General features: G+C 41.4%; 1 protein-coding gene across 5 annotated transcripts; it reads left to right on the forward strand.

Moving 5' to 3' along the window:
* Positions 1-109: 109 nt before the first annotated feature.
* LOC120560087 (far upstream element-binding protein 3-like) lies at positions 110-25,694 on the forward strand. Of its 5 annotated transcripts, none has more exons than XM_039802194.1 (18): positions 110-299; positions 8,307-8,415; positions 9,955-9,988; positions 10,290-10,339; positions 11,398-11,469; positions 11,690-11,747; positions 11,830-11,992; positions 12,087-12,185; positions 13,200-13,301; positions 13,404-13,521; positions 14,837-14,937; positions 15,050-15,188; positions 19,777-19,937; positions 20,657-20,727; positions 21,158-21,243; positions 21,608-21,679; positions 22,272-22,369; positions 22,543-25,694. In XM_039802194.1, the coding sequence occupies exons 1-18, from the start codon at positions 207-209 to the stop codon at positions 22,549-22,551; spliced, it is 1,635 nt and encodes a 544-aa protein (XP_039658128.1). In that variant the 5' UTR covers positions 110-206; the 3' UTR covers positions 22,552-25,694. The 5 variants fall into 5 exon arrangements, with proteins under 5 accessions (XP_039658128.1, XP_039658132.1, XP_039658130.1 ...); XM_039802198.1 differs by having other exon boundaries at positions 13,419-13,521; XM_039802196.1 differs by having other exon boundaries at positions 10,293-10,339.

Consider the following 25,694-nt stretch of genomic DNA (forward strand, 5'->3'; position numbering starts at 1 on the left):
TTAACTCCAGTCACTCTTCATAAGAAGCAGCGTGTTATGTGACTAGTGGATCCAGTTTCAGAGATCTACTTCCTCTTGGTCTCTGAAAACGCCTTCAGAGTGAGATATCTTGCTCTCTAACCGCTCTCTGACTGCAGCTTCAGCACAGTTAGCAGCCCGAGCTAATCCGGCTAACAGCTAACAGCTAACGGCTAGCTAGTGGCGCTATGATGGCGGAGCTGGTACAGGGACAGGCCTCGATGAACCAGCCGGGGCTGAAATCAGATGGCCTGGCCGATGTTTTACAGAGGGCCCGGCAGGTAACAACAACACTGGGGCTCCGCACACATCCGTTCTGGGTCGTTTAGATCGAGCCAAAGCACTTTTATTTGGATTCGCCCGTGTTGTCTCAGCTGCTAACTCCTAACTTATGCGCTCCGTCAACACACTCTCACACACACACACACACACACACACACACTAGCATGCTAACTAGCTCGGAAAGCAGTTCAGAGTTGGACTTGTGGCCGGTTTGGAACACTTTATCCGGGCTGACACGGTCCGGGAGTTAGTTTAGGGGTAGTTTGTGGAGCTGTCACCCGGAGGGGAGCGCAGTGGGACCGGGGGAGGTGAAGGGGGGAGCAGGACAGAAGTTTGGCCACACGTGTCACTGAGGCAGACAACCTGTTGGGCTGCGGTACAGAAACACGGTGAAAAACCACCGAGGAGAACACCAAGTCCACTCTTTCTGCTCCGCTTTATTGACCTACTAACTGTCCTCAGCAGGCCGGGGGAAGCTGTGAAATGCGGGTTTTCATACTGTGTTATCCGCTTTCCAACAGTTAATATGAGAGTTGGACCCCCCCTCCCCTCCTCTCCTCCCCTCCCCTCATAGGCTGCTGTTTACTGTAAGTTGGTTAGAAACTAGGCTGGCGTTATGCAACAGCCTCAGAGCCATATACAGCCGATTGGAGGTGTGTCTGCTTCCTATAGAGAGACAGACATGTAGTGAGACAGACAGAAAGGACATTTAACCACCTCCGAGTGTTTGAGTTAACCAGCAGGACGTTTACTCTGATAAACTGGCTCATCTCTGCATGCAGGTGTTTTATTCTCTGTGAGATATTGGATTATTATCTGTCTGTATGTTACAGACACCTAAGAGACACTGTAGTTTGACTGACAGGCCGACTGTTTGACTGACAAACTCAGCAACTAGATTACAGTAACGTGACGGTTTGTTTGAATGTTTATTTACTCATTTCTTATTAAAGGGAGAGTTCAGCATTTGGGCAAGTAGTCTTCAGACGGTGTTAAAGCTTCAGGTCAAAGTGAGGCCTGATATACAATCCAGGAAGTCAAGTTTGAGTGACAGATCTGTGACTACACACGTTTAGAATACTTCCACTCAGGATTTTACAACTTATCATGGTGGCAATCATTTAATTTTTCCTCCAAGATGAACTGTAGTTATACGCTGTTCACATAAAAAAAAACAGGATTGTGTACTTGCATGCATGTTATTGGCCAAAGCAGCATCTTTCGGGAGGTTGCGTTGCTGCAACGGCTGGTTAAATATTGTTGCTGGACGACCTACACTTTGAGCGTTGGTTGTGTCGACGGACTGGAGTAACACAAATGTGAACGCTAGGTTTCTATCACGCAGAGCTAAAGGCCATCTGAACAGTCTATTTTTTTCTTACTGATGGTGAGAGGTTCAGATGGAAATCAGTTTCATATCTCTCGGTTCAGTACAGAGCTGGAGTCAGGATGTGGTTATCCTAGCTTAGCATAAAGACAAAATAGGGAAACAGTAGCCTGCCACCTACCAACACCTCTGAAACTGTGCTGAAGTATGATTTAGTTAATCTTGCCCATCATGTTAACTTATTTCTATCACAGCTCAGTCTGAGTTAGGAGCCACCACAACGTGTAAATAACTAATAATATATAAATGTGCTCAATAATATTAAAACATGATCACTACAGTTTATAATGGATCTTTTGAAAGCAGCCATGTTGGAAATCGGAGAAACTGAACATTTTAAACTGCAGGCAGACAACCAAAATGTCAGTCAGGTTTTGCCTATCCGTCAAACTGAAAATTAAACGACATCCAGTTTGGAGGAAATTAGTCCTGATTCTAAAACTAGCCAGAAGCTATTATTTTTGGTTAAAATCAGGCTCGATCTGTACAGTGTCTGTACATTAAGATCACTAATAAAATTGTTGCATCTCATTGTTTAATCTGATAACAGACATGTAAAAACTAACTTGTGGTTTTAAGCGGAGTTAGGTGCAGTTTAGTCTATTATATCCTTGACGTTCCACTTCTGGGATTGCTCCGTTGCCGCCGGAAAATCCGCCCAATTTCACTCATTTAGGCTGGATATCCGTTGCCTTTGGGCTTTCTTTGTGTTGGCATTTTAAACTCCGGTCGATTTATGAGGACTATGGTTAACCTTTTCTCAGATCTCTGCAGGGTAAATCCAGACAGCTAGCTAGACTATCTGTCCAATCTGAGTTTTCTGTAGAATGACTAAAACAACTTTTAAAAGTACACATGTTCTAGGGCTGCACGATTATGGCCAAAATGATAATCACGATTATTTTGATCAATATTGAGATCACGATTAATTATCACGATTATTTGTTGATTTTAGCCAAAACAAATTTTATTGTCACATAATTATATAATTATAACTGCTTTTACATCCATATTGTGCTACATTCCTACTAATACATCCATATTGTGCTACATTCCTCCTTTATTGAAGGATACTGTGAAGGAGTATGCCATTTCAGCTGTTGCGCGCGCTTTCCACACATGCATGTTTGCCGTGAAGATACAGGCAACGCAATTTTCTGTTCACGTTAACGGCATGTGGTGCCTGGTATCTACCGGACGAAATAGCTACGCGGATTTCTGTGGCTCATTACGCTGCCACGTAATGTCTGCGTTACGGCTCTGATGCTCGAAACCCACCGTTAGAGGCAACATAAACATCGCTGAATGTCACGCTAGTAAACACTAGTAACACGTTACACAGCAGGTAATGTTAGCCTACCGTTAGCCACAGTAGTAACTGGATTAAACACGGCTAAAATGCTGACTGCTAAACAGTGTAGTGCGTCTGTATTTCACTGTAGGATTCCAACAGCAGGACGTCCAACAGTCTGCTGCTAAAGCTATGAGCTAAAAGACACAAACTAGCACTATGGTCACTGCTGTTGTCTGAAAAACAACACAGCCGGGACAAAATGTTGCGTTTACTGGTAAACATTGTGACCGGCTTATGATGAACGACTGCTACCTGTTGTGGAATTTTCCTCACGTTACTCTGTCCTCTGTGACTGTCTACATCTAGAAACTAAGCTGCGCGGTGCAGGCAGGGAACAGCTCTGATTGGCTCATGGAGACGTGATCAGACAGTGGTTTATGGAGCGCTAGATTGGCTTTGCAAAAACTGTTCTATGAAGGGAATGACGCATTTTAAATATCGCTCGATCACGCAAATTTGATCGTGGGAAGCCAAAATCGTGATCGTGATTAAAATTTGATTAATTGTGCAGCCCTAACATGTTCCTTCCGAGCCTATTTTTCATCGGCGGTGCAGCTTTTCTCCGGTGCTTAGAACCGCCCAAGACGATTGTGATTGGTTTAAAAAATGCCAATAAACCAGAGCACGTTTTCCTTCCATCCCCGAATGCTGTGTGGAGTAGCCAGACCCTCCTCCAGCACACTTTGGAGGAGGGTCTGGCAAAGCGAGACTGGGTGCAGCGTATCCATCTGCCCAGATTCGGACAGTGAGCTCAGGTTTTGGTCTCTGTACTTTTGGCTAATTCAGGAATTATTGATTTGTTTTAGAACTTTTAATGTATGATACACATTTCTGTATGTTTCTGATTTTGTGGCAGATGTTGTGTCTTTTGCTGTTTGTAACTTGCTGCCTTACTTTGCCAGGACTCTTTTGAAATGAGACGTTTTTATTTGAAATAAATAAAAACAAATATAGGGTTGAAATAGCTAAGCTAGTGTGGCTAGCTATACATTAGCACTGTATGCTAATAGCATTGCAGACTTGAGTGACAAAACCATACTTTTTTTATTCATGTGTTCCTGTTAGGGATGTAAATGATTAACTGTTAACTGGCAATAAGAATTTTGACCGATTTAATACTGTAAATTAAACAGTTTAAAACAATATTATTAAAACAAAATGTTTTTTTTGCATTGTAAAAGAAAATGGGCTATACTATCTATTTCTTAACTGCTAGCATTTTAAGCCCTTTAACTTGCTAGTGCTACCAAGTTAAGTTTTAAGCTCTTTTTTTTCTGCTAAGTTGGTGGCTCTCTGTTGGACGGCGCTCACAGCGGAGAGCTACGTGACACATGGCACTATATCGATGAGGACCGGCTGGTTAAACCGGCCATCCTACGCACAGAGTATGCCTGGTAGACACATTGCTGGTTGATGTGGAGACAGGCTCAGACATGCGCTCCGCGGACAGCGGCGAACATTTTGTAGTGTGGACGCGCAAGCGGTTCTAGGAATGGCTGCATGTGTTTGCGACGTATCACAGAACCTCGTGACCGCGCGACTGATGCATGTCGGCAGCTGTCTGCGGACACAGAGTGCAGAAAGTACGTCCAAGCGTCCTGGACGGGTGAACTGGAACTCTGTTGTCTGCTTTTGTCAGTTAGTGGTCAATGATCGGCTAACAAGGATCGGCTGTCGATCGGAGAAACAAAATCTAAATTAGCATCTCTAGTCCGTGTAAACCGTCAACATTACCAGGACCCTGAAACTGAATCCCTCATAGGGATGTTCTGATTAAGTTGAGTAGCGTTTGTGTAGCGTAGCATCAGTCCCTTGTTTTGCAGTGGTGGTGGTTTTCCAATTAAGTTTTCTTGCCCTCATCAGCTTCATCGTATAGAATTTTTTTGTTACACTCCAGATGGCTGCGCACATTTGAAAAATGACAGATTTTGGTTCTGACTTGTTTTTCTGTCGACCAAGTAATTAATTAATCGACTAATAGTTTCAATCCTAGCCTCCACTAACATCAGAAACAAATGATGGCATTATGAAATATAATATTAGTCTCATTAAGCTTCAGAGAAAACGAGCAGTGGAGTCAGTAACTACATTTATGAGATAAGGCACATTAGGATCTGATTCACCTCAGCAGTGATTGATTGATTGATTGATTGTAGTAATTAATCAGAGTACTTACTGTTCAGAGCAGCACGTCACTATTGTAATTTGTTAATATCTTATGGAGAATTAGGGAGCACTTGGTTTGTGTAGGTTCTGCCTGCTAGTTCAAATATGGCAGAACCTCATATCGATATTTAGATCCTGCAGCCTTGTTGCATCAGTCCTAGTGTTGAAACAATAATCTGCGTCACGTTGTCAGAGTGAGGCTACAGAGCGCAGGTGTTAACAGGTGTGGCAGTGAATGTTTGACAGCAGCAAATTCCTCCACTCAACTGTTTTTTTTTCTTCTTCTCTTTTTCTCTTTATCATGACAACGCTCAAGGTTACCTCCCTCTTAATGTATGTGTGTGTGTGTACTGGCAGTATTTTGCATTGTGTTGTCAGCCAAAGTGAGGTCAGCTAGCAGCCAAAAGCTAATAGCTGTGAATGAGCTGTAGTGTTATTGACTAAGTGGACGTATTTCTGACTGAAACCAACCGAGCGAGGTAGCGCAGACATCTGGAGCTGATAACTGGGCTTCAGAGTAAAAGCCACATAAAAGATGAATCTCTGACGCATCAGTGTGTCACATTAATGCTGCTGCATTTGAGCTTCAGGCTACATCTGCACTACTGTTTTTATTTTTAAGCGCCATTTTGAGACAAAAACGATCTCCGTCCACACTAGAGTGTTAGCTCCTGTAGCAGAATGAATCTCCATATTAACATATTTAAGTAAACATATCTGACAAGACGTATCACATGACCATTCTCATACACTGGGCACGTGCGACAACCGGAAGCAGATTGTCTGACGTTACACTGCACTTGAAAATCATGGATGTGTAAGTTGAAAATACAGAAAATACTTGGGGGGGGAAAAAATCGGCAATGGCGAAAAAGTAAGACCAGGGATTTATTTGCTTTGACCGACGACGAGGGGGAAGTGTTACGGTATGTTAGCCTACCTAACCTAAGGCTGTCCGTCCAGACTATAACGGAACCCTGGAGTTTTCCATCCAAAAGCGGGGGCTCAGAAACGCCGGAGTATTGTGAGGTGTGAACATAGCAAATGGTAGAACCACAACCTATTAGTGTAGATGTAGCCTCAGTTCTTAACTATAGGCCTCCCGCTCACACTTTACGTACGTAATGTCCGCTTGATGCAGCTGAAGAGCAGTCAACTCCACTGCCACAGATTATTTTCTGCCATCCCAACCAACTGCAGAAGTCCACGGCACGCTTAATCAGAGTAGTTCAATAGCTTCTCTTTACACATAAATGATTGTTTCCTGGATTTGTGCAAAACTAACGCTGGGTTTATACTTCTGCATTAAGAGGTTATGTCATAACTACGGCGGCCACATGCGTAGGCTGTGATTGGCTGCTTGTGTTTTCCCCGAAATGTTTCTAATGCTGGTGGAGTTTGTTGAGAGTTAAAACAACATGAAGGAAATTAAAGAAAGACATCTAATGAAGCGATCACACTGCAGACCACTCTGTATGAATGTAAACTCCTGGGCCCTGTTTCTAATGTGGGATTAGTGAAAACTTCAGCCCTGAGATGAGGGGAAACTGTATTTTCAGTTCCAGAAAGATAAATTAAACCCTCCTTTTGTAAGAGCAGTTCAACTAAAACGTTTAATGCACATAATGTGTCATCTCAGTTTAAATCGTAAAAATCGGTACAAAGCTTTAGTTGCGTATCAATGAATAATCATCTCTATCACCCATAATGTGATTTGTCGCACTGATAGAACATGATTCCTATAATATGGAGATTATATGTAAATGTTTTTAAATGAGCAGAATAGTGGTGCAGCTGCAGAATGTAGTTATGCGTATAGTCTGAATGTGTTTTAACAGCAGTGACTGTGTTTAAATTGACTACATTTGTTGAAGTAGCTGAAATAAACCCAGTGAATGCTGTTGAGCCAAAATCCAAATAGATGTCTAAAATTTAAAATATTGTGTACTTTATCATCCATTTAGAAGATATACGTCTGGTGAATTATTTAATTAATTAATGGGCAACACTGAATACAACTTTATTGTGTAAACTTAATGATAGTTTTCCCAGCTCTAACTCTGGCTCAATTCTTTGAAAGATAAATTTGCACAGTGTGCATGCAGTGCATTAATATTACTACGCCCACTGCAAAATGGAGGCTCTGCCTTTTATTTACCTGTTGTCATGTTAAAACATTTTATCAAAGCTCAATTAATGATGGCTTTTTTTCCATTTACCGCACACAAGCTTAACCTGGAGTAAACCTACTAAGAGTGTAATCGAACCAACTCTCTCAGCTATTTTGGAACCGAAAAACTCTTTCCCATCCCAGCATGGATGTCTTTTCGCCGATGTCCGTTTTTTTTCCGCTTTCTTTGTGTTGGAATTTTAGGATTTATCAGGACTATGATTAACTGCTCCTCAGATCTCTGCATGATAAATTGAGACAGTTAGCTAGACTATCTGTCCAATCTGAGTTTTCTGTTGCACGACTAAAACAACTTTTAAACGTACAAGTTCCTTCCCGAGGCTAATTTGCAGTGGTTCAGTGTGGAGCTTATGGCCGTCCATGACGATTGTGATTGCTTTAAAGAAATGCCAATAAACCAGAGGAAGTTTTTCTCCTATCCCGGAATGCTGTGTGGACCAGCCAGACGCTCCTCCGCAGCGTGTGGAGGATGGTCTGGCAAAGCAAGACTAATAAAATGTAAATGTTCACTGCGTTACGCCACTACTGTATATTCAGTAGTGGGCCGGACTCGGTGAAACAAACAAACAAACACACACATATACGCACGCACGCACAAACACACGCAATAGAGCAGGGAAGTGAGAGCCGATCACAAGTGGTCACTCAAGACTCATATGGCGACACATTCTACATGTACTTAGAGCCGTCCACTTGTGATGGGATCACTCAGGACGTATATTAAAGCCAGGTAAGAGCTTTAGGGCCTTAGTTGTAACTTGCAAAACAAAGACTTTGTACCCTGAGCTGTGCTGCTACTAGATTTGAATGTGTTTCTCTTGTGTCAGCACTGAGCTGCTTCTCCTGCCAGGAGTTTACCTGTTCTAATATCCAGGTGTTACAGCTGTTTGTTTCTCTCTGTCTGTCAGATGGTGGGTAAGATGGGCGGAGAAGCCATGTCTCACCTCAACAGCTCCTCAGGAAGTGTCGAGCCCTCGCTCTACTACTCCGGCCAGAAACGACCAGGAGAGGACGGAGGTGAGGGGAGGGGGGCAGAAAGGAGGAAATCAATTTATTCATGAAAACTTTTTCTTCCCTGTCTTAGAATCTTTTCACCTGACCAGGAATATTTAACCTGAATCTAAATGATCCAGAACCTGCCACCTGAATCTTTTAACCTTACCTACGCGTCCTAGCCTATTCAGTGAAGAGCTAATGTCACACAGTCCAGCTGTACACCACCAGAACTAGTGTTTAGTACTTGAATTCCTCATTGCACAAGCTGCAGAGACAAGGAGACAGCAGAACTGCTGTGAATGAGAGAAATAACACGCTTTCTGAATGTTTCACAGCGATTATGTTCTAGCACAAATAAATAACCATCTGACATTTAACAGATGATTTTGTGGAGACAGATGCTCTTTGTTTCATTCTCCTCTGCATTTCATTTGTTGCAGGTGCAGCAGTAAACAAGTAGGCTACTCTAGTATAGGGGTGGGAATCACCAGAAGCCTTAAAATATGATATCATCACGGTACTTATGTCATTATATTGCAATATAATTATATATATTATTTTTACTTTAATATTATATTATTTTTATATATTTTTGTATCTTATTTTTTTACTTATTGCAATGACTGAATATCTGTAAACTATTTTTAGAAATTAAGTTTTAAAAAAGCAGGGTGTTGGGGGAATCACTTTTTCTTCTCTTTTTCATCAAATCGCAGTTTTTGCAAGTTCCCGCAATTTCATCGCATAAAATTGCAAAAATATCCCGCATATTCCATCGCATTTTTTAAGAAAACGTGCCGCATAATCAAAGACTTTTGCCTGCAACAATCACAAAAAAAAACTCCGCGTTTTTCTGGAAGGACTGTGATATGCTGCGGCGACCTGTGACAATTGCCTCATACCTGTGCCTCGCATTTCCAACCAATGACATTCAACCAATGACATCATTTGTCCCGCCATGGTTGTCTTGGCGACCCTGGTCCTGTGCTATTCACAATGACATCAACCCACGGTCAACCCTTGTCGGAAGAACTAAGCCGATTCAATCAACGAAGGTTAACCCACTTAAACACAAAGTCAACCCTGGTGTAACTCTGCTCAAGCCCTTGGTGCGAAAGGGGGATTAGAACATTCCAATTTACCTAGAACCTTTAAACCTGAGCTTAAATGTATAGCGACCAGCTGATTTAGGAAATTACTGAGCCTTTTTTTTATATATATATATATATATATATATATATATATATATATATATATATATATATATATATATATATAATAATATTTTAAATAATAAACCGTATATTTTTGTTTTTAAAGATTTACGTCTTCAGTATAAGCCAATGGGCTTGGGGCTGAGAGCCATAGACAGGAAATCACAGTATTGAGAGACGGACTAAGATGTTGTCGGTTTTTGGATTTGTGGACAATGGGGACATTGCTGCGGTTTCTTCTGTATTGCTGAAACATGTCCGTTAGTTTTGGTCAGCACCTCCGTCAGGCCACTTAGCCTGGAGAAAATAAATGCATTTATGTCTAATCTATGTCTCTGTCTCTCAGTAGGTAACCAACTAGCAGCCATGGGGCATCAAAGGTACGATCAGCAGTACATATTGATCACACACACACACACACACACACACACACACACACACACACACACACACACACACACACACACACAGCATGGTGATAATGATACACACATAATGACAAGTGTTCAGCATCATATTCTTGTTGTTCATCAGTGTGTTGGTGTTGGGTTGTAACAGTAGATAAGTGTTTATAGATCTGTTCTCCTACTGTCTGCATCAACATAATCACTTATTGACACACACACTCACACACACACACACACACATTGTGTGACCAAGATGTTTATGTGTGTATTGCAGCAGGGTAATCACAGAGGATTACAAGGTCCCCGACAGGATGGTTGGCTTCAGTGAGTATGACCTCCGACCACCCCCCTTCAACCTGAACCTTCTCATTTTACCTAAAACATTTTGAGCTGGCCAATAGCCTTCATGTTAAATATAACCTTTAAATCTGACCTAGATCCTTTTAACCTTAGTCAGAAACCTTTTCACCTATATCAGAAATGTTTGCACCAGACCTGGAACCTTCCATCTGACTCGCAACATTCAAGATTATATAAAACCTTCCACTTAACCTTGAACCCTTCCCCTGATCTAAAACTTTTGAACTGTAATGTAGAAGCTTTCACATGACTTGGACCCTTCCATTTGAGCCACAATCTTTAAACTGAGGCAGAATCGTTTCAGCTGAGATCAAATCTTCCCCTTTTAATATGACCTAGACCTGTGGTTCCCAAATGTTTTCACGTCAAGGATCCTTAAACGGACACAAATTTGGCCATGGTCCCCTATTGGGGTTTTGTCCCAGGGTCCCCCATCTGATGGGATTTTTGCGTTGAGATGTTTTATTACAGAAAGTGTATGAAACCCATGACCCAAATTGTAATACATTCTGTCATCGTGTTACTTATGGATGGAATTTTAGTGTAAATAAATGAATTGCCCTTTTTGCTGGGCACCCCCTGGAACTCCCTTAAGGACCCCTGGGGGTACCCGTAACCCACTTTTTTTTTTTTTTTGTACAATTGAACCGTCAATATAATGGTTGGCTTATACAGAATGTTTTTACCCCGACTTGACCTAAAATCTTTCATTTGAGCTGGAACCTTTTACCTGACCTAGAACCCTTACACCAACCAACCTTGAACCTTTTATGCTGACCTAGCCTATTTACCTGAGCTACAAACTAACCTAAAACATAACAAAAAAAAAAAAACATAAACCCTTCCACCTGACCTTTTAACTTTTAAGCCTGAATCTTACTATCGGACTTGATACCTTGAACCTTTCAACTGATCTGGAACCTTTCACAAACGGACCCAAAACCTTTTCACTTGACTTAACGATAACAAAATGTTGATCCATAACGTTGACATAACATTTCTCTCCTCTCTTCCTTCTACAGTTATTGGAAGAGGAGGTGAACAGATAACCAGGATCCAGTTGGAGTCCGGCTGCAAGATCCAGATTGCTGCTGGTGAGTCCATCTGACTTTTGTTTGTTTACATGCTTCTCGCGCATGTAAAGTTTTATCATCTTTTCCTCTAGCAGTGCTGCTCGCCTGTGGACATTAACTGATTTGTACGGACACGTAAAAGGAGACTTTGATGCCACTTCTGCTCATCAAATCTTCCATCTGGTTAAACTAAAATATTGCTCCTTCTCTTTCCTCTTTTCTGATTGTGTGTTGTGTGCAGACAGCGGAGGTCTGATGGAGCGGCCATGTTCCCTGACTGGAACTCCAGAGAGCATTGAGTGAGTTTCTAAACATCCACCAATCATCTCCTCTGAGGACTTCCACCAGCTGCTCACCTCCTGTCTGTGTGTGTGTTTCCAGGCAGGCGAAGCGTCTGCTGGTCCAGATCGTAGATCGCTGTAGAAACGGTCCGGGTTTCCATGGCGACGGTGAAGGCGGAGCCTCTGTGCAGGAGATGCTGATCCCGGCCAGTAAGGTGGGGCTGGTGATTGGCCGAGGAGGAGACACCATCAAACAGCTGCAGGTAGAGTGATCGACACCATCAGCTGGGCGTTATGACACTACCAACTACTGAGGTGTCTATGTTTTTAATATCTCTGATGTTTGTTGGGTGTTAGGAGCGAGCAGGGGTGAAGATGATGATGATCCAGGACGGTCCGATGCCAACAGGAGCTGACAAACCTCTCCGCATCTCTGGAGACCCGTACAAAGTGCAGGTAAAAACTAACATTTGTACTGAAAAACTGCAAACTGTGGCCAACCTGGAATGGTCTCCTCCCTCAAAACAAGCCCAAAATCTTGCTCTGAATGGAACATGTGAGACTGGTGACCAGAACGAGAGTACAGCTTTCCTTTTGGTCAGATATCAGCCTTGTTTTGTTTACTGATGGCTTTATGTCAGTATTGGATAGGCTTGCCTCAGTAGTCTGCGTTACCGGTTTTACACGGTGGTCGGGCATACAACTATTACATTTCTTGCCCACCGTTGTTTTGCCTTTTTATTCAAAGAAACCCCATTTAGTTCATTTTTGCAAATCAGCGCCAGCGTGAACGTGTCTGCTCCGCTCCGTACAGCAGCAGTGTTGCAGCACAGATTAGCAGGAGTCAGATTCAGAGTGAAAAGCAAAAGTGCATGCTATTTATATCGTTTAGAATATCAGTGTGTTTTCTTGCTTGTTGAGCCATGGAGAAAATAGACCTCGAGCCGACGGCTGTCTGAACAGCCCAATTGGTTTACCTCATATTTATAAAAGGTCTATGGTTAACAAAAGGGAAGCGGGCAGTGCGTCGCAGTGCTTTGGCGGCTGCCAAAGTGAGCCGCGCAGCAACAGCAAGAGTCGGAGAGGCCAGACACAGCCGTTGTGCATTCACAGTGTAATCGGTAACACCAGTATTGTCACGGGTTTTTTTTAATCGGAGGGGGGGGTTTCCTCACCGTGGCTTCCCTAGTATCAGAGTTGTGTTGAGGTACTGCTGCTTCACATTCGAGGCTTTACACCCGCAGACCATTAGAAGGTTTAGTGTGTGACGCTGCGGTCAGCAGATCGGTTTGAAATATTGCAGGGACATACAAACAGAAACAGCCGGTGTAAGAAGTTAGATGAAGAGCTGCAGCCTCTTACTGTGGTCTAGGTACATGTACCTCTAAAGCCCAAGAGTACACAGTAGGTAGATTCAGTGTGAACAGTCTGACATCTAACGGTTTCCCTCTCTATCTTCTGCTCCTGCAGGCAGCGAGGGAGTTGGTGTTGGAGGTGATCAGAGAGAAGGACGGAGATTTCAGGTCGGGGCGCAACGACTTCAGCGCCCGTCTGGGAGGAACCAGCCTGGACGTACGACACGCATTCACAAACGCACACTGTTAGCATTCTTTAGGAGCTAGCATGTTTGAGGGTGCGTTTGAATCACTATTTAAAAGATACATTCATGTCTAGTCTGTTTCTCTGCAGGTGCCAGTTCCCAGGTTTGCTGTTGGCATCGTGATTGGCAGGAACGGAGAAATGATTAAGAAGATCCAGAATGATGCAGGAGTCCGAATCCAGTTTAAAGCAGGTCTGTTTAGTATAATCCAATTTAAAACTAGTTTGTTTACACCAGGATGAACCAGATTATGTAATTCAGCTGAAATTGATCTTATTATTCCAGCAATGCAGTTTACAACTGGGTTGTTTAACTCCAACATAATAAGTTATGCTAAAATAATCCACATTAAAACGAGTAATTTTACACCAGTAAAATCCAGTTTAAAGTGTGTTAGGGCTGCACAATTAATCGAATCACGATCACGATTTTGGCTTCCCATGATCAAATTTGCATGATCGAGCGATATTTAAAATGCGTCATTCCGTTCATAGAACGCTCCTTATCAAGTTTTTGCAAAGCCAATCTAGCGCTCCATAAACCACTGTCTGATCACGTGCCTCCATGAGCCAATCAGAGCTGTTCCCTGCACCGTGCAGCTTAGTTTCTAGATGTAGACAGTCACAGAGGACAGAGTAACGTGAGGAAAATTACACAACAGGTAGCAGTCGGTCATCGTAAGCCGGTCACAATGTTTAGCAGTTTACCAGTAAACGCAACATTTTGTCCCGTCTGTTTTGTTTTTCAGACAACAGCAGTGACCATAGTGCTAGTTTGTGTCTTTTAGCTCATAGCTTTAGCAGCAGACTGATGGACGTCCCGCTGTTGGAATCCTGTCACACTACACCGTTTAGCTGTCAGCATTTTAGCCGTGTTTGATCCAGTTACTACTGTGGCTAACGGTAGGCTAACGTTACCTGCTGTGTAACGTGTTATTAGTGTTTGCTAGCGTGACATGCAGCTATGTTTATGTTGCCTCTAACGTGGGTTTCAGAGCATCAGAGCGCAACGCAGACATGTAAGTAGCAGTGTAATGAGCCTCCGAAATCCGTGTTGCTATTTCGTCAGGTAGATACCTTACAGCAAATGTGCATGTATGGAAAGCGGTCGCACAACAGCTGAAATGGCATACTCCTTCACAGTATCCTTCAATAAAGGAGGAATGTAGCACAATATGGATGTATTAGCAGGAATGTAGCACAATATGGATGTAAAAGCGGTTATAATTAGCCTATGTGAAAATAAAATTTAGTTTTGGTTAAAATCAACAAATCGTGATAATTGTGATCTCAATATTGATCAAAATAATCGTGATTATCATTTTGGCCATAATCGTGCAGCCCTAGTGTGTGTTTAAATCATTGTTATCCAGTCCATGTTCACATGTAATCCAGTTTGAAACTAGTTTGTTTACACCAGAAAAATACTGATTGAACCAGCCTGTCTATGATGGTATGATCCAGATTAAAGGCCACTTTTTGACCTTTGACTTTTCGATGTCCTGCAGATGATGGCATCAGTCCGGAGCGTGTTGCCATGGTGATGGGTCAGCCAGACCGCTGTCAGCATACTGTCCACCTCATCAATGAGCTCATTCAGACCGCACAGGTAACACACACACACACACACACACACACACACACACACACACACACAACACAGATAGGTGAGTCTAAACGGAACTGAGATGATGATCTTCATTTTGTGTTTGTTTTCGTAGGAGCGTGATGGTTTTGGCTCGGCCCTGCGGGGTGGGAGGGTAAGAGGTCGTGGTGATTGGACTATGGGCTCTCCTGGTCCACTACAGGAAGTGACCTACACCATCCCTGCTGACAAGTGTGGCCTGGTCATCGGTAAAGGTAGGAGAAGAAATCTTTTTCAGTCTGACCACTCCTTACATTAGCAGCTGTGGAAATTATTCACACCTTTTGTGTGTGTGTGTGTGTGTGTGTGTGTGTGTGTGTGTGTGTGTGTGTGTGTGTGTGTGTGTGTGTGTGTGTGTGTGTGTGTGTGTGTGTGTGTATTTAAATTACACACACGTTTAGTATTGGGATGATGGAAAGGTCCACATGTTAAGTCACGAGTTACCAAGATGTCCCTGTCATGTTTTTTTTTTTTTGTATCTGATCAGTTGAAATAATCTGAAGTTTATGACTTTGAAACATTTTCTTTTACGAGCTACTTGATTCAAATACTGTGGGTCCTGGTTCCAAAATGTTTACGTTTTATACAGACGTGAACTAGTCGACTCACTTATGGATTCACCTCTTCTGTCTGAGTTCAGAAAAAGAAACGACGCAGTAAAGAAACTCAGTAGAGTTCAGTAAAGTCATGTAGTAGAGCGCGGTAAAGAAACGTAGTAGAGCACCGTAAAGAGTAGTATTTCTTAATATACCTATCCAATAAAATAAGCCTGTATCAGCATATCTTCTTTTAACATTTTCTAATATCAGAAAAATGTAAAAAAAAAAAAAAAAAACTATCAGAAAAGTCCAAGATACAGCAGAGGATTTAATGTTTGTATTTGGTCTTAATTATGGCCCGAGCAAGAAAGTGCCAGGGACCCAACTGTCCCTTGCACTGAAAGTGCGAGGAACCTATTGTTTTTTCAAAGATTAATTTTCTGCCGTACAATTGCATTTTTGAGGGAATTTGGACGTTAACAAACTCACAAATTGTCACACATGTCAGACCTGGCGAAAATTGCAAAGTTTTGCAGTGATTGGGCTCAGGCGTGGCCAGCGGGTTCCAAACGCACGGCAGGGTTGGGATGAAGTTCCTTTGATGTTCACAAAATTTGGTTGGGAGCATTGTTGTTATTTCTAGGAACGCATTAAATTTTTTTGTTTTTACAGGTGATCCATTTTGGATTTTGTGCGTCAATTTTTATTTTACGAAAACGTTTAAAGACTTTAGGATGCACAAACACAACATTTTGCACCCATGTTGAAACTAGTAATTATTTTGATTGTTGTTATTAGGCCTGGTTGTGGCACCTCGGCTCTATAGCGCCCCCAGTTAGTTTTAACCTTTTGAATGCATTTTTGTTGCCCTTGATATACTCGAAAAAGTTGGCACAAATCAAACCTGTGAGGCGCATTACAAAACTATACAGCGATTTGGTTCATGTGTGTTTAGCTGGCTCCATGACGCCCCCTAATCCGTGGAAGGCCTTAATTTGGACAAAGTTGCATTACACATTCACAAGATTTGGTACACACATTCCTTCGTTAAACGTTGTTGCCATGGCGAGGCGGGCAATGTGCATGTTTCGCCGTTTGATTTTGCATAGTCCAATGGCCCTAAATTCCACACGCTGCTGGATAAGAGTCCAGGCCTGAAGACATCTACGCGTCCATATCGAGTCATTGTCATTGCGACGCCTACTGACAACAGGAAGGCCGCCTAATGTGACAAAGATGATCCAATTTACATGAACTTTACATGGTTTGGTCTACACAATATACAGCACCATGATGTATACTTAGTGTGTGTTGTGTAGCGCCACACAGTGGTCAGGAAGTGCTACAAAATGTGCAATATGTCATTTCCAGTGCCACACACTCCAACCATGAAATAATATCTAACTCGTGTGCACAGGTTCAGAAGGCCACAGAAATGCACAGCTGTATTAACCAGCGTCCCACCAGTACACCAGATGTGCAGGGAGGTGTGAGGACCCGTTCAACGCAGCTTTAATTTAAACCTTTTCTTTGTCTGCAGCCTGTAGAATAAGACTTAACAACGTGAGCTCCATTAGCCCTACTCTCATTCTATTTGAAAACGCTTAAAAACCTCAACCATTCACCATCGTGTGTGTGTGTGTGTGTGTGTGGGTCGGTCAAGAGGGTCGAGCAGCAGCTTCCAAAATAAAAGCAACCAAAAAAGAAATGTCAAGTACCTAATGCTTAGACACCATATGGTCTGTTTGTGTGTGCGTCTGGTGGTCTATTGTCTGTCAGGACTTTCTATTGGACAATACTCATGAATGTCCTACTGTCTACTCTCACACACTAAAGCCTGTTGTTCAGTAGATTCAAACGTGCTATTAAACAAAACCATTTTTTTTTTTTTAATGGCATCAGATTCAGTTAAAAAATAAACTAAAATGTTTAGTTTATTAAAGGTTACACAACAAATATTTGAATTAGAGCTAAAGGTAAGAATTAGATTATTAATGATCATGGAGTAAAATTCAGTTAATTATTGAGACATTGTCAGAAATGATCATTAGATAGATACTTTATTCATCCCGAGGGCAATTTTATTTTAATAATTATTCACTCATTTACAGTCAATAGAAAAACACCAGATGCATGTATTCAGAGTTTTTAGTAAGAAAACACAAACTATTAAAAGTGAAACTTTTCATCGAATCTGGCAAACGTAGATTTTAAAGCATCATTTTATAAATTCAAAACATATGGCCGTATGGAAAAAGAACAGTCACAATTTTATAATGTTACAATGCCGCTGAAAATAAAACCCAGTTAGATTTAAAGGAATGAAAACAAAATAGATGTCAATGTCTGAACAATATGGAGCTTTAGCAGAGGGTGAAAACCTTCAAATATCCTACTCACTCACTCTTACTCACTCACTCATTCATTCACTCGCTCTCCTTTTCACCTCATAAAAGGTCCATTAATGGTCTTCTCATTTGGTTAACAAAGGGTTAATGACCTCAGGATATTCTGCTGACCTGGAGGAGGAGTAGGAGGTGGTTGTTCTGGCTACAGACTTGCTGGTCCAACCAATAACTGAATCACGCTTAAAAGATTTCAGCGTCCAGTTTTCAGGCTGTCATAGATCATGTAATAGTAGTTTTTTCACCGTTTTGAACTTACCTCCCAAGATTAAGTTGCATCAACTAGGGGTGGTACGGTTCACAAAACCCACGGTTCGGTTCGTATCACGGTTTTAGGGTCACGGTTTTCGGTTCAGTACGGTTCTTATTTTTTCTTTAACACTCCAGAATATACTTCAGCATATAGCTAAAATCAGCATATTGAATGCATGTTGCACAAAACGTGCACACAGTGGCAGTTCTATATTGTTTTATTTCATCATAGGTAACGTGAAATCCAAAATGTTCCCACACACAGACTATAAACGACGCTGGCGCATCCTCCAGCTCTGGGCAGCCTCTCTCCCACTTGACATTTCTGCAGGTGACGTGACGTGACCTGCAGCGGCACCCCACTCCACTTGAGGAGCGGTCGGCTCGGTGTCTCTCAAAATCTGACGAAAATCTTTTAAACTGACCTCTGTCGATCTGAAATGAAGACAGATTCAGCAACTGCATGGCCTATTTCTCGCTTAAAATGTTTTCAGAAACACGTTTCGGTGAACTATTTTAGTACAATATGAGATCGTATTCTGAACGAGCTGCCATGACAGTCTGTTTTGAAATTAGGGACCAGCCAGACCCGACCCATGACGCAATCGTCCAATCAGCTGCCATGGGTTGCGTTTGTCACGCCCATCCCGCTCGTCATTTCCAGTAACTGTTTTAACATAGGTGTCGAAAGTGGGCACTACGGCAGTAAGAGGTTAGTGCACATTAACAGTGTACTGACGAACCGTGCGGTACACACACGCTCCGGACCGAGACTAGCGAACCGAGCGGTTCGGGTGTTTTTTCATGAACCGTACCACCCCTAGCATCAACCAATCCGCTTGACTGCAACCTACAGTTATCCGTAAAAAACTCTGCTCGTACCGTAGAGATGATTCAAATCCTCACAGTAGTAAATGGACCTTTTTCCACAGCAGACATTTTGACTTGTCATAGTAGGAAATTGATAACCTTAACGATGGCTCAATTCCATCAAGTGGAAATAAAATTAAAAAAAAAAACTTTCATGTTTCTTTGTAGCTTTGCTTATTTAAAGCTAATGTACTTGCACTTACTACCTGTTGTCTCGAGTTTGGACCTTCACAGTTGAAAGCACTTAATTGTAAGTCGCTTTGGATAAAAGCGTCAGCTAAATGACATGTAATGTAAAAGTGTCCCAGTAAGCTATTTCAGTGAGTCAGCATGCACAATACCATATCTCTACCGGCTGGCTGATGTCTCTCCTCGTTTCTCTTCTGCTGCTTTCATTTGCATTTATTTACATTTAATAACTTTTGTTTAATGATTTTTCAGTAAACAAAAGGTCTTGTTAATTGACTCCATCTCCATCCACCCGCTCCATCAGGAGCGCATCGAACCATCCCCGGGAGTGCAGATACATTCCCTAATTTACCAACGTGCGTCTGTGGAGGGAAAGGTCCGCTGTGCGTCGGGTGCAAAATAGGAATGATACATGCGTCGGTGTACAAAGTCAATTGTGCTGGGTGCAAGATAGGGCCCATAATGTCTAATACATTGTGTCAAAAGCAACGCATGGCTTCATCAGTCTATGTGAGATATGAGTGTTAACACTTTGTGTGCGTTTGTAGGTGGAGAAACCATCAAGAGTATTAACCAGCAGTCTGGAGCCCACGTGGAGCTGCAGAGGAACCCTCCCCCCTCTACGGACCCCAACACCCGGGTCTTCACCATCAGAGGCACCGCCCAGCAGATGGACCTGGCCCGCCAGCTCATAGACGACAAGATCGGGGTACTCAAAACAAATTGAACTCAATACAATGACACTAACCTAAACTTTCTACTCGGCAAACAGCTATGAAGCTGATTCCTAACTCAAACGCACATCATCCTCGTACCTGTAAAATAATAATCCATGTTTGTTATCACTAAGCCAGGCTGTCTCTTAAACCTGAGCTTTCTGATTTGTTTCGTCCTGACTGAACTTCAGATATGCTGGATGTTGTGATGAATTTGGCAGCATTTATTATTTCATGAATAGTCTTCATTTTGTTATCAGTTTGAAGGTTGCTTTTATTTTCTTCGAGAAGTGATTTGTCTCGGATTAAATTATTGCATACAAAAACAAACCTGTCACAAAATACACACAATTAAAAAAAAAAAAGAATGAACACGTGCAAACACTATATTTACTAAGAACTTCATGCTGGTAAAAATACAAGAATTCCACAAACTGTTACATTTATGCTTAGTTGTAAGCCCAAAACTCCACTCAAAGATCATGCAATTTAAGCGACTGATTTATTGAGAAAAACACACTCAGGGAAGAATTTAACCTCAAACAAATTGGTCTATATAAATAAATAAAGAGGTCTCACTGGTTTACAGTCATTGTCCTGAGATACATAAGATACAAATATGATTATGTACAGTGGCTCATGGCAGATTAAAGGTGGCATGTGTTAAATGTTACCGGAATAAATTTACACTTTCTCTCTCCTCTCCTTCCAGGGTTCAGGTATCATGAGTAATGGAGGTTTTGGCTTCAGTCCCTTCACCCAGGGCCCTGCTACACACCAGAAGTAGGAGCTTCTGTCTGATATTGATTTGATTGATTTGAGCTCGTCAGATTGTGATTATGATGATGAATTATGGATGAATTGTGGCACGACAGTGGAAATAGAAGCAAATATGCAGCACAGATGCAATATAATCAACTTGCATAATCTCTGCAGAAAATCAACCGTTTCTGTTAAAACTATTAAAAACTGGTGCTGACAAAGTCTCATCTATTTCCTGTTGCGTTCTGATTGGTTGGTTTGTAGTTGGTAGCAGCAGTAACACAAGATTCAGGACCACAAACGAAAGATTTCACCACGTTATTGTGTAGCAGAAGTGAATGAATGAGTAGTAGATATGAAGTATAATGTTTTATGTCTGTGTAGATAATTTGTACATGTGATCTGTACTCTGTGGAGTGTGTTTCATTAAGAGTGTGTTGTGTGTGTGCAGCTGTGGCAGCGGTCAGACCTTCCTGACTGGCGTTTGGGGAAACACCTACCAGACCAGCTGGCAGAACCCTGGACAACAAGACCCTGGTAACACACACACACACACGTTTGTTTTTCTTGAAATCATTCTCCTTTTTGACGTTGAACCCCATAAAAAACGACAGTGGTAAGAAACTGGCATTTAAAATGTTAAAATTCAAAAAATTAATGAAGTTGATTTAAAAGAGTAACTTATGGAAAGGGGAAAACAATAGTACTAATTTTTCATTTTATGGCAGTTTTTTGACACAGACATCAGAGTAACTATTTTAAAAGGATGCACAAGAGCTACATTTTCTGAGTTTGATTCCCAAGAGCTGTTTTTAATGGATTGGTTTGGAGTTGGTTGTAGATGATCCAGTGAGTTCAGTCTATAACCACCGTCAGATTTACTGTCTGTTTCTGTCTGTAGGTCAGCAGAGCCAGCCTCAGAGCTTGATGACAGACTACAGTAAGGCCTGGGAGGACTACTACAAGAAACAGAGTATGACATCTGTCTGTCCGTCTGTTCCTCCAGTAACAAAACAAATGAAAAAGAATGTTTATTTGGTTATTTAATTAGGACACACATTTGTGAGTGGTATTCTTTCTTGGGTCTGAACATGCAAATACATACAACAAAAAAGTTAAAAACGAAGATAAAGAACGTAGAGTAAATCCAGCAGAGAGTATGTGGATATTAAACATGAGGGTGTACGTTTGTAGGAATGTTATGTAAATTGCTGTATTTACTATACTGATCCCCTCTGCTTTATGGAGCTTCATAGTAAGTTTTAGCTCATGGTTAAATGTTCCTGTTTACTGTTGTGCTTCACTCTCAGCGCTCTCAAAGCATTGTTTTTAGAGAAAATGCTATTAAAAAGCCACTGTGAAAACAAAGACTCCTAATCATAATGTTGCTCTGTAACTGCTGGATGTGGAAATAAGTCGTTAACATTTTAACTTGAAAGGGGATGATGATGATATGTTAATACTATGTTCACTGCTTGTTTTGCTATTGCTGGTTTAACTAACTCACTTATTAAAACAATAGCAGAGATGTGGACGTGACCTCATGTTCATGTCTGTGTCTGCAGGTCAGTCCTCTCAGCAGAGTTCGGTGCCAGACTACACTGCAGCGTTAGCAGAATACTACAGGCAGCAGCCCTACCTGTGGAACGCCGCCCAGATACAGGTAACGCACAGGAACTTGCCATCTTACTGTACCTGTAGTTTACCTGTTACAGGTTGTGGCTTGGAGTTTGGAGCCCAGAAACAATCAGGGAGGATTTTAAACAACAAACCTCACTACTGCTACAACATGTAAATATACAATACACACAATGATGTCATTTCCTGTCTCTTTAGGATCACTAGAGGCTCATTCGTCACCGGTGAAGGCCTCGGATGGTCGTCGACGGCAACCGAATCGGGGTTTCCTAGCAACGCTCTGCCGCTTCCTCCTTCCTTTTGTAGAGAAAAATAAGGATTAACTGAAAAATCACGAACTCTTTTCTTTCTGTTTTTTAACCTTACAAAGTTGATATTTTGTCGGGCAGATTTTTTTGGACTAGCCTCTGGTCTCCACAGTGTAGACCTGGTTTTTCTTTTTGTTTTATTTTTTATCAAACTTGAACTTAAAGATGTATCAGTGTGGCTTTGAACAAAAAAATCCAGTATAATCTATATTTTGTCTAGTTTTATTTTCCAATAAGAAAACGGTATAAGGCTTAGCAGTCTTGAGTAATAAAATCAGATATTATTATTATTATTATTTTGTTTATGATAATGTTTTAAAGCATGCGTCAGATTGTGTGTTGACTCTCAGTTATTTTTTTTTTTTATTTTGGCATAGAAATATTTTAATAGCGTCAGATGGAAATTTAATGTTTTACCGTCAGAGACAAAACTGTTTTTTGTACTAAATTTGTGCTCGCTGGGTCTGTTTGTTCTCGATCTAATTTTACCTGTTTAGTCGCCATCTTGGAGGTGCAATGACGCGTTTATTGTTTTCTTTTGGTTTGATGATAGTTCTTATTCCTGTATCTCTATAGTGACTCTTTAGTTTTTATGATGTAATGATGAATAAATGACGATTTATATTGCGTTGTCTAAAGCCGGATCTCTCTGTGGTCAAACTGTTTTTGTCCTCCACAGGATTTAAACCTCTAGCCGACACCATGTTTCCCCGCCTCAACTTTCATTACAAAAAGGGGATAAATGACTATTTTCTTACAAAGTGAAACTTTATTATTGTTATTGTAACTTAGTTCTGCATTTCTACTTTGCTGATTTGTTTATAGAAGAAGTGTGAGCTGAACAATGAAGTTATCGATTCTATTAGCAATGTAAACTGGCGTGTTAGCTAAACGTGTGTTAACACACGAACAATGTTTGTTAGCAAAAATATGTGTTACCTCAACTGTGTTGGCTGAATGTGGTGCTTAAACTGTTTCTGTTAGCTGTGTTGTATTAGCTGAATGTTAACTGAAAGGTGTGTTGTCTGAACAATGTTTTTGTTAGCTGTGTGTGTTAGCTTAGCGGTTTGCGTTAGCTTTTACTGAACATGCACATTACGAATTTGTGTTAGTTGAATCAAAGTGGAGGCTGAACTGTTTCTGGGTTCCAGTGTGTGTTAGCAGAGTCTACTGGATGTGTAGCTATTAGCTAAACGTGTGCACTAATTTAACTTTGCAGCGCTCATGATTAATCGTAAATAGCAGAGTAAGGAAAAAACATTCACTTCAGCCTCCCAGTTGTAATTGTAAAAAACATATCCGCAAACCAGTGACAAAATGGCTCCAAAGAACCTTCACTGGCATTAACATCTAAATAAAACCCAATAAACAAGAATATAATCCACTCTGCTAGTTAGAAATAACTGCTATAACAATGTAAAACATTCAAACACATTGATCTACTATAACTACATGGCTAGCTAAGCATTATCTTTGAATAATTTGTTAGGGTTCCTAAAATCTCCCTTATTCTCTAAACATGACGTGAATACAGCATTAGTTAAATAAATTGTTAGCTAATGTGCTGGCAGTATGAACCTGTTAGTTAAACCATGTACATTAGCAAAACTGTTGTAGCTTAATGGCGCGTGTTAGCTAAACTGTGTTTTGTGAACTTGTAGCTAAACTTGTGTGTTAGACGTGTGGTGTGTCAGAGTTAAACGGTGTGTATGTTAGCTGTATGTTGTGTGTCTGTTAAGGCTGGATTATGCTCCTCGAACATGCACGGTTGTCAAATTTTCGTGGCTCTTTTATACGAACGTGGAAGTATTTTTTCCTTTTTACTTTTCCAACCCAACTCCCAACAGGTTTTTGGATTGTTTAAAACATGTTGTTTAGATTAGGAAGACTTTAAAGTTTCACCCCTAAAGCCCTCTTTGCATAAATACAAAGAGAGGTTTGTGCACCTTCATAGAGGTGTAATTCCAACCTTAGCTGTATGTTTGTTAGCAGCGTGTGTGTCGTATTTTTGTGCGTTAGCTAAACGTTGTTGTGTTGGACCACAGAGAGATTTGTCTTGTGTTGAGGGAGATCTGGCGGCTGTTGAGTTGAATATTGAATCAGTGGTTCTGCTTCTTGTATGTGTGATAATGATGATGATAATAATAATGACGACGATAATAATGAGTTCTCCTGTACAAGGGTCTATTTAAATCTCTTTATCCAGTTTGAATATTCAGTTTGTCGATAAGATAATATGGTTTGTGTAAATTTCCACTCTGGCGGGTGCTCTCCAGTTAAAAATGTACTTTGTTATCCTGTTAAAAATGATATTGTTTAATTCACATGTGTCTAACCGATTTGCAAAGAGAAGCTGAGTATGTGTTATTTTCTCAAGACTGCTAGGCTAACTGTCTCTATCTCCTCTTCTTGTCTGTCTCAGTCTGTCCGGACGTCACCACATTTAAAAAGTTAGTGGGATTTGTGATTTTCTTTTTTTTTTTTTTTTTTTTTTCTTTTTTTTTCTAAACACGTCTGTAATCGGACCAGGCGCGTTGAATTGTCCCCAAGCTCGTTAGCGTGGCGGCTCTGAGACTAGGAGAGCTGTAGTGAGGGGATTTTGCTCCCCGAAAAATAATTAAACACTGGAGTGGACGGTGGCTCGATGTCCAGCCCCAGTTCCAGGGTTCCGAAGGTGTCGACTGTTAGAACCCGCACTGGGTTTAAAATAGTTAATAACTGGTCAGCGGGGTCACACAAAGCCTCCCCAACGTCCCAGTCCCAGGGCCAGGACTGAACACGACATCACCTTCCACTCCGGTTTAGATCTTCCTAGTCCCGACTCCTCGTCCTGAAGGGGTTATAGGGAGCTTTTTGGTTTCTTGGTTTCTGTTGTTTTTCTAACGGACAGATGTCCTAACTGTAACCTGCAGATTTTTCTATTAGATTCTATTGACCGAGTTGTGTATGAACCCGAGCCACGAGACTGTCGGTGGCCGAGAAATGGGAAGATGGATGATGATGATTAACATGAGGGCTAATAAACAGGCTCAATCTTTCTGA

The sequence above is a fragment of the Perca fluviatilis genome, chromosome 6, assembly GCF_010015445.1.
Source record: "Perca fluviatilis chromosome 6, GENO_Pfluv_1.0, whole genome shotgun sequence".
Taxonomy (NCBI): domain Eukaryota; kingdom Metazoa; phylum Chordata; class Actinopteri; order Perciformes; family Percidae; genus Perca; species Perca fluviatilis.

What these genes read in the sequence shown, in the direction of transcription:
- LOC120560087 (XM_039802194.1), top strand. Translation starts at nt 207, where the DNA reads ATGATGGCGGAGCTGGTACAGGGACAGGCCTCGATGAACCAGCCGGGG. An exon ending in CCGAATCCAGTTTAAAGCAG is followed by an intron (nt 13,522 to 14,836) that starts GTCTGTTTAGTA and finishes GATGTCCTGCAG; the next exon opens with ATGATGGCATCAGTCCGGAG. An exon ending in AGCTCATTCAGACCGCACAG is followed by an intron (nt 14,938 to 15,049) that starts GTAACACACACA and finishes TTGTTTTCGTAG; the next exon opens with GAGCGTGATGGTTTTGGCTC.